The sequence below is a fragment of the Phascolarctos cinereus genome, unplaced genomic scaffold, assembly GCF_003287225.1.
Source record: "Phascolarctos cinereus isolate Bilbo 61053 unplaced genomic scaffold, phaCin_HiC Scaffold_9;HRSCAF=440, whole genome shotgun sequence".
Lineage (NCBI taxonomy): Eukaryota > Metazoa > Chordata > Mammalia > Diprotodontia > Phascolarctidae > Phascolarctos > Phascolarctos cinereus.
Genome location: NW_027556402.1, coordinates 263,604,056 through 263,612,554, shown reverse-complemented (window position 1 = coordinate 263,612,554; position 8,499 = coordinate 263,604,056). Strand labels below are relative to the sequence as shown.

The 8,499-nt window shown below is 57.1% G+C and overlaps 1 protein-coding gene and 1 long non-coding RNA gene across 2 annotated transcripts; one reads left to right on the top strand and one right to left on the bottom strand.

The window, feature by feature from the left end:
• Positions 1 to 755: 755 nt before the first annotated feature.
• Positions 756 to 3,259, bottom strand: LOC110197141 (uncharacterized). The gene is made up of 4 exons (XR_002321410.2): positions 2,987 to 3,259; positions 2,552 to 2,618; positions 1,472 to 1,509; positions 756 to 865 (listed from the first exon to the last, which is right to left on the bottom strand). It is a non-coding gene; the product is annotated as an uncharacterized LOC110197141 (long non-coding RNA).
• On the top strand, positions 1,577 to 5,186 carry TNNI2 (troponin I2, fast skeletal type). The gene is made up of 5 exons (XM_020970803.2): positions 1,577 to 1,641; positions 2,589 to 2,717; positions 3,256 to 3,345; positions 3,636 to 3,812; positions 4,692 to 5,186. The coding sequence occupies exons 2-5, from the start codon at positions 2,595 to 2,597 to the stop codon at positions 4,785 to 4,787; spliced, it is 486 nt and encodes a 161-aa protein (XP_020826462.2). The 5' UTR covers positions 1,577 to 1,641; positions 2,589 to 2,594; the 3' UTR covers positions 4,788 to 5,186.
• The last annotated feature ends 3,313 nt before the right edge of the window (positions 5,187 to 8,499 follow it).

Here is an 8,499-nt window from a genome sequence, read left to right as displayed (position 1 = left end):
CTCAGATGCTCCCTGTACCCACTTGCCTGGCACCTATACCTGAAAGCCCAGCAATGCCACCCCAGCCCATTCCCGATTGACCCTTACCTCCTCATCATCTTTGGCTCCCTTCCTCCCCTATTCCAGTCTGTTCTGACCAGGTCCCACCCCTCTTCCCATCCCTGTAGCCCAGCTGCTCAGACTATTGCCCCCCAGGCTCAGACCTATCACTCTGGCCCACCCTGGGCCTGGTCTGGTTCCTGGTCAACCCTCCTTGTATACTATTTCCCTGCCCCCTATACACACACATTAGCCTGGTGAAACTGAGGAAGTGGTCAGGCTATACAGAAGAGCAGGGGAAGTGAGGAAAGAGAGGTCTCCCTTCCACCTGCCTTCCTGCACCCAGCCAGGGGTTCACAGCCATACCTCCAGCCTCTCCCAGGGAGCTGCTCCAGTACCTCCAAACCCCTCCCCCATCCTCAGGATGTATGAGGGTGTAGAACAAAATGGCTACCATGAAAAGATACAATGTATCATCTGCCCCCCCCAAACAGGGGAGGGAGGGGAAGAAGAGAGAGGGAAGGGGAGGGAGGGAGAGGGGAGAAGCAAGGGAGAGGAGAGAGGGGAGGGGAGGGGAGGGGAGGGGCAGAGAAAGAGCCAGAGCCTGGAGGCCAGTTTAGGCTCCACAACCCTGCCCCCTCCATAATGATATAAAATTATAACAAAGCATATAACAAAATATATCAAATTATAACAAAAAGACTTACCAAGTGCTTCAACCACCTGAGGAAGGCAGAGCCAGGAGCAGCATGCCTCATTTACAGATGGGGAAACTGAGGCTGGGGGTCACTGCTAGGTGGAGCAGGGCAGAGCTGACACTTGGCCTCTGAATATAAGAGGAAGGCAAAAAGGGCCTGCTGTAGCTAGGGCTATTTTCGGAGGGGCCATGAGCAGGTGGGGGAAATCTGCCTCTGGAGCCAGGACAGCTCTAGACACTAGTTGCTGTGTGACCCTGATTGGGCAAGTCCCCTCACCTCTGTCAGCCTCAGTTTCCTCATCTGTAGAATGAGGATAATGCCTTTAGGGCCTACCTTAAGGTTCCTTTGAGTTTCCAATGAGATAAATGGTGTCAAGCTCTGACAGAAAAGGTAACAGCTGTACAGGACACCTACAGGCTGCCCGTTGACATAGGAAACCGTGTAGTAATATTACCTATCTTTTTGGATTTTTACTAATTTTGTTAAATATTTCCCAATTCCACTTTACCCTGGTTCTCAGTGGGGACCTGAGCTGTGTTTGATGTGTCTGGTGTAACAGACCTAAAACCCCTCCAGAAACGTCAGTGATTATCATGATTCTGCAAAAGACTCTGGACCTTGCTTTTCCCTTTCTGCGAAGTGGGAGAGAAGCAGGTCCTGGCAGAGGCCGGCTACTGAGAGACTAGAGATGGTGGGGAGGGGGGTGTTGCTCATACCTTGAGTTTCTCTCTTACCTGGACAGGGATTGGAGTCTCTTAAGTCAGAGAAGGACCTGGAATGACGGATAGAGGCTGGATTGGGGAAATGGGGAAGGGGGGTGGGCTGGACACAAACCTAACCTGTTTTCCTCTGCCTTCTGCAGAAAAGGAACAGGGCCATTACCGCCCGCAGGCAGCACCTAAAGGTATGTGTCCTGAGGCTCCTCTCCCTCCCCCCCTTTGCCTCTGCCCCCCTTTTCCTCTCTCTTCCCCATCTCCCCTCCGCTCTTCTCTCTTCTCTCTCCATTCTGTGCCTTTTCCTCTCCCCCTTTCTCCCCTGCCTTCTCCTCTCTCCCCCCCTCTCCTCTCTCCCCTGCCTTTGCTTCCTTCTTCCCTATCTCCCCTCCTCTTTTCTCTCTCCATTCTGTTCCTTTTCCTCTCCCCCCTTCTCCTCTCCCCCCCTTTCCTCTCTCCCCTGCCTTTCCTCTCTTCTCTATCCTCCCCTCCTGTCTTCTCTCTCAATTCTGTTCCTTTTTCTCTCCCCCCTTTTCCTCTCTACCCTCCTTTCTCCCCTGCCTTTTCCTCTTTCTTCCCCATCTGCCCTCCACTCTTCTCTCTCCATTCTGTCCCTTCTCCTCTCTTCCTAGTAAGCCTTAGACTGTGCTCTCTCCCGAGGGTTGGCCCCTCTGCCCTCCTTGCCCAGCAGGCAAGGCCTCTTATTGGAGGCCCCTGGGGGTAGAAGAACCACTGGGTTCCCTGCTCTGGAGCGATTCAGTTCGATGTAATGTCTTTCCTGGGCCTCCATGTGCTGCATCCTAGGCTAAGGGGCAGATAGGAAAAGGATACAGAGCTTCTGGGGGGGGGGCGCATCTGAAGCCTAGAAGTAGGGAGAGATAGAAGGGACCCAAAAGAAGGATCAGAGAATAAGGATGTATGGGGGGTAATGATGGAAGGGGCAGACTGTGGCTGAGTTTCAAAATGGACTTCTTTGGTCCTGGGACAGGTAGAAGCTTGACCAGCTGCAGGGGTTGGCAGGCTCCCTGAAGGGGCTATTTCAGGGGGTAAGGGGCTCTGCCTCCCCATGGGATTCCCTCCAGATGTCCCTGCACCACTCACACATGTCCCCATCTTTTTCCGGGCCTGCTCCTCCCAGAGTGTCATGCTCCAGATAGCTGCCACTGAGCTAGAGAAAGAAGAAAGTCGCCGGGAATCAGAGAAAGCCAACTACCTATCTGAGCACTGCCCTCCCTTGCACCTGCCAGGGTCTATGTCTGAAGTGCAGGTAAGAGGGGCCAGTCCCTTTCCCCCTGCCCCCTGTCCCCAGCCCTATACCCTCTGGCTCTTCGTGGCATGGCTTGCCTACTGGCAGGATATGGGGCTGGGGACCAGGACACACGAGTCCCCCCGACTCAGTGCACCCCAGGGGAGTTCTTTCCTGGCTCTGGGCCCCAGAACTCTACAGTGAGTCCCCTCTCCCAGCCTGTGTGGGTCTGCCTTCCAGGATATTGTCCAAACCCTTGCTTCAGAATCCAGGTGCCCAGCCTGGGTCACCTTCACAGGGATGAGATGTATCCAGAATCCCAGTGGCAGGTATACATCCAGTCCAGCCCTCCCTAGTGGCGTCTCTTCCACACCATCCCCAGCAACTTGAAGCATCCAGCTGCTCTGCCTAAAGCCCTTCTGAGGTAGCTCCTGCCCATGCTGGACAGCTCCATCCTGGCCTCAGGTGGCAGGCAGTTCTACACCAAGAGCAGGTCTGGGCTCAAGACAGGGAGTCTTAGTGTCTGCCTGGCCATTAACCTGGACCCTCTCCCCTCCAGGACCTTTGCAGGCAGCTCCACGCCAAGGTTGATGCAGCTGAAGAGGAGAAATATGACATGGAAATGAAGGTTCAGAAAAGCACAAAGGAGGTGAGTGGAAGGCCCAGGGTCCCTGGCCCAGCCCCTGCTGCAGGCCCTGGGCCCACTTTGTCAGGCTAGCTCCTGCTGTGGCTCTGTTTTCCTCAGCTCCAGTGGGCACCTGGATCTGCCCCTTCTCCTTCCCTGCTCTGTCCTGGGGGGGTGAAGGTGGGGGAGGAGGGGTTGATGGAGCCTCCAGGGAACCAGAGAAAGGCCTCGACCTGTCTGGGGGTGCAGGAACCCCTGGTCACTGGGAAGGACATACCCCTTCTCATCCCGGGCATTCCCCTGCCTCCCTGCAGCTAGAAGACATGAACCAGAAACTCTTTGACCTTCGGGGCAAGTTCAAGAGGCCTCCTCTGAGGAGGGTGCGGATGTCCGCTGATGCCATGCTGAAGGCGCTGCTGGGCTCCAAGCACAAGGTGTGTATGGACCTGAGAGCCAACTTGAAGCAAGTGAAGAAGGAAGACACCGAGAAGGTAAGAGGGGGAGGGAAGTGTCCCTCCTCCCCCCAGCACTCAGCTTTCCCTCTCTTCCCCCCTCCCTACTCCTTCAGTCCTCTCCCCCTCCAAACTCCTCCCTCCACCCTCCACCCTCCACCCCTGGCCCTCATGGCTCACTGCCCACTCTTCCTTCCCTTGAGCTGCTCACACCCCCCTCTACGGCCCTGGTGTCAGCCAGACACAGCTTTCCCTGCAGTAGGTGGAATTGGGCTTGTTTCACATCCAAGGAAATGGGGACAGAGAGGTTGAGGGAGTCGTCCACAGCCGCCGACGCCATAAGTGGTGGATCTGCGACTTGGAGCCATGGGCCACGTGGGTGCCGGGTGTTCTGGGGCCCAGACGGCTTCGCTGTCCGGGAATAAACATTCACAACTCTGAGAAAGAAGTTGAGCCTCCAGGTCATCCCAGTTTCGGGCACCAGCAGTGCCTGACACCCCCAGCTTCAGGAAGCTCCCCCCCCCCCGCAAGAGAAAGGCGAAGATGTAGACTCCCTGCTGACCTTGCAGACGATCCCTTTGGAATCTTTTACTTTTAGGCCCTGAATGCTAGGGTGGTGTCTCACTCCCTGCAAGGTCTGACCTCTTGCGTCCCCCACCTCCCTAACTTTGTAAAGGGTTCTGAGGAGGTGGGGAGAAGGTGGTGATTCTCCCCTCCCTTCCAAGAGGGGAAACTGAGGCCCAGGGAGACCCTAGGCACTAGTGGAGCCAGGTCTATCTGACTGCTGTCCCTGCAGGACAGGCCTGCTTTCCCATGATGCCCCAAAGGACATCATTAAGGTCAAAGGCCCTGCTTGGGTGGGCTGGGCTAGGGACATGAGGAAGGGTACAACTGAGCTGTGTCTGCTGTCACCTCCAGGAAAGGGACCTTCGTGATGTGGGTGACTGGAGGAAGAATATTGAAGAAAAGTCTGGAATGGAGGGCAGAAAGAAGATGTTTGAGACTGAGTCCTAGGCCTGCTCGCCGCCCGCGTGCAGCTGCCCACCTGCCCGCCGCCCACTTGTCCACCCACCTGCCCACTGGCCTGCCCACCTGCTGACCTGCCCACCTCCTGGGCCTCCCCACTCCCACCCCAGCCCTATTTATTCCAGGCCCATCTCTCCTGCTTCTGTGCCGAGGCCAGCCCCACAGAACCCAGCTTCTCGCCCCGCCCTGTGGCCCCAAGGACCCCTGCACAGGCTCAACCCTGCTTGGCCGCACTTTTCCGAAGGGCCCAAGACAGTGAGAGCAGATGGAGAGAGATGCCAAAGTCAGCCCTGCCTAACACTAGGCCCCGGCCCCCCAGGTGTGCCGCAGTATGGGCCCCACCCTCTCCAGAAACTTTAGCCATGTAAATAAAGCTTTCGAAGTCCAGCCGTCTGTCTGTCCCTTCCCTCTCACTGGTCACTGCAAGCGACCACGGGGCAATCAACAGTCACACAGAAGCACTCTACATAAGGGAGACTGAGGCCTGGAAGGGCAGGGCCTTCCCCAAAGGCACCTCCTAAGTTAACGACTGGGACTTACTGAGTCTCAGACCCAAGGACCCTCCATTGCCCAAGGTGCCCTTCTCCCCGGCCTGATGGCCAAGACCGGCTCCAATCGTGCTTTTAAATCCCTGGTCTCTGGCTGCCGATTGGCTGGCAGTTGCAACCGATGAGGGGGCCTTGAAGGTTGCTGATTGGCTGCTAGAACTGGGGTGCCAGCCCCTCCCCATTTCTGAGTGGTCAAATCTTTTCAGGTTCAAATACTATTGGTTGCCCAGGGTGGGGCCAAAGGCAAGAAAAAGTCCCCTCTGGCCCTGCTTCCCACTGCTGTCCAGGGCCGGACTTTCTCCTTCCCCCGACGACAAAGCCAGGATGAGGAAGGCAAAGCTGGGCCTTCAGGTCTCCAAGAACGTTCACTGCAGGAAAGGGGGAAGAGACAAAGATTGGAGGCCGGCCTGTTCCACTCTTAATCCCCACTGACCCCAGGCAGTCTGCCCTGCTTGGGCACAGCTGTGCCACCGTGGGTGGTGGGGGAAGCTGGGATCCAGCAGGGCGGCGGGATGGGAATGAGACCCCTGTCATGGGGACGTGTCTGGCACGGGCCCAGACAAGGAGGGGTGTCATCCAGGGTAGGTGTCTCACAGGGGAGGCACGCCATCGCCACCACCCCTGCCCCCTACTGCATCTGCCCTGCCGGGCAGGCAAACCCACTGCTTGGGTTTTGACCCCCTGCATCAAGCCCATGTGGCCCCGTTGGGCAGGGGAGGAGATCAGTCAGCCCGAGGGTGTTGGTGGTGATCTGTCAGGCCCCTGGGAGGACCACTTTCTCCGTTAACTGACTTGTCCTTCACTACCATTCCCCCCCCCCCCCGCCATGCTCTCTGTGGTTAAGTTGGTGGGCCCTACCTTCCTGAGATCTTGCAAAGGCTCCCTTCTCTCCCCTGGTGCAGGCCCTCATCCCCTCCTACCGGGGTCTGCCTGCCTCAGTCTCTCCCCTCCAGTCCATCCTCCAGTTAGCCTCCAAAGTGATTACCCTAAAGCTCATATCACTGCCCCCTGCCTCCACTCCCTTTCACCCCCAGGAGCTAACCCAAGATGCTCTGCTCAGAGCTCAGAGCTCCTCATAGCCTGCCTCCTCCTCACTTCCAGTCCTCTGACGACTTACTCCCCAACACACCCTTCTTGGTCCAATGCCTCTGGCCTCCTGGAGGGTCCATGAACAAGACCCCGCATTTCTCAGCTCTGGGCATTTTCTCTGTCCATCCTGAGGCCTGGCATGCTCTGCCTCCCTTCTCTTCTTGGCCTCCTAGCTTCCCTGACTCCTTCAGGCCCCTCAAGGAAGCCTTTCCTGAGCCCCCTTCATGCCAACACCTTTCTCTGCTGATTTACCCCCACCTCCCCTTCTACAGTGGTTTGCATGTAATCTTGCCCATTAGACTGGGAGCTCCCTGAGGGCAGGGACTGGCTTTTGTCTTTCTTTGTATCCCCTGTACTTAGCCCAGTGCCTGGCACACAGTAGGTGCTTACTAAATGCTCATTGCCCACACCATGGGCCCCCTCAGGACCTCAGCCCTGCTTTGGGTACATGTCTCAGAGGACTGTGGGCCCTCAGCCTACACTATCCCTCCTTCTTAGCCTCATCTACATTTCCCTAACTCTAGTCTGAGCTAGAAGCACTGAGCCCCCAAATCTGCCTGCCTTCACTCCTGAATTGCCTGGGCCTCAGTGTTGTCCTGCTGCTCTTGCCACCACCTTCTGGGTCCTGCACTGGGGCTGGGCCCCTTCTCCCTCTCTGTCCCCCGCTATGACGCTCAAGCTCCTCGCCACGGGGATAGATGCCTTTGCTAGGGTCCATCCACAAGGAGCCATGACACCCTAGGTAGGTGCCACTCAGATGGACGGATGGAGGGCCCCTAAGCTTCCTGACTCATTCAAAACACAAGGCTGAAGTGCAGGCTAGAGATGGGGCAGCTGGCCAGCAGCAGGTCCTGTGAGACAGACCAGGTGGGCCTAGTGGGCCACCAGCTCATTGGGAGGCTGCACCCCAAGGTGGAGGCTCCCTTAAGGCATGATGTCCAGGACTCCTGAGACACCGCCCGACTGGGTGGTCACGTGGTCAGGAAGACCTGTGTTCAAAGCCTGCCTCTGACACTCACTAGCTGTGTGACCCAGGACATGACCAACCCTGTCTCAGCCTTCAGTGGAGATCACTGACCAGTAGTGACCTTGGTTCTGGCCACAGGGGCCAAAGCACGGGGCTTCCTGTGGGCCTGCTGGGTCACACATGGGTCTTGGCTCTGGGGACAGGGCTCCGGGGGAGGAACCAGGATTTCAGGTTGAATTTTTTTGGGGGGTACAGTTAGAATAATAAGAATTCCAAAGCGTTTTCTGTCTCTTTCCTCCAGTAGAGGCTAGGAGTGTGATGGGGCTGGGGCATCCAAGGCAGAAGCCACCAGTCCACGAGGAGCTGGATTCCAAGATGGTGAACCCTACACTGGGGGAGAAGGACCTTTCTCAATGTGGGTCACGCAGGGGCAGGCCCACCAAGACCTGGGGAAGGAGGCAGTGCGGTCACAGAATGAGGCCCCCAGTGGGCCAGGTCTGAACTAGATCCTGGACTGTATCCTACCTGCAGCTCAGATCTCCAGGAACCCTGAGGCAGCCAGTAGCTGCCTGGGGAGCTTCTCTCCTGACAACCCCTAAACCTGCCTCTGCACATTCCCCCTTGGGGCCTGGTTTTGCCTTCTAGGCCAAAGAGAACAAAGAGGGCCCCCCTTTACAAGCTGGAAGGCAGCAAACAGCACCCCCCTCAATCTTCTCCTCTCCAGATTCCACCTCCTCACCTTCCCCTGCCTTTCCTATGTCATGGACTCCAGGCAAAGAAAGGCTATTAGGAGGAAGGAGGCCATGAGGGTGCTTCAGAAAGTCTCCCCCTGGCTCTTCCCAGCCCCCCAGGCCCCACTTCTCCATTCCAGCTCTGCTTCCAGGGGGAGCTCCCAGGCCCGGAACCATCCAGACCCACAGCTCAGCTGCACCAAGGGTGGGGCCACGGGGCCTCCCCGTCCAGCAGAACCTTGGCATCCCTTGGCCCTCCTCCAGCCAGGCAGGACGTGACCCCCTCCAGATGCTTGCTCAACACTTCCTGGAGGGCGGGAGGTTTTTCCTCATAAAATTCTTCTCTCTCTCTCTTTTTTTTAGTC

What these genes read in the sequence shown, in the direction of transcription:
- TNNI2 (XM_020970803.2), top strand. Translation starts at nt 2,595, where the DNA reads ATGCTCCAGATAGCTGCCACTGAGCTAGAGAAAGAAGAAAGTCGCCGG. An exon ending in GGTCTATGTCTGAAGTGCAG is followed by an intron (nt 2,718 to 3,255) that starts GTAAGAGGGGCC and finishes TCTCCCCTCCAG; the next exon opens with GACCTTTGCAGGCAGCTCCA. An exon ending in TTCAGAAAAGCACAAAGGAG is followed by an intron (nt 3,346 to 3,635) that starts GTGAGTGGAAGG and finishes GCCTCCCTGCAG; the next exon opens with CTAGAAGACATGAACCAGAA.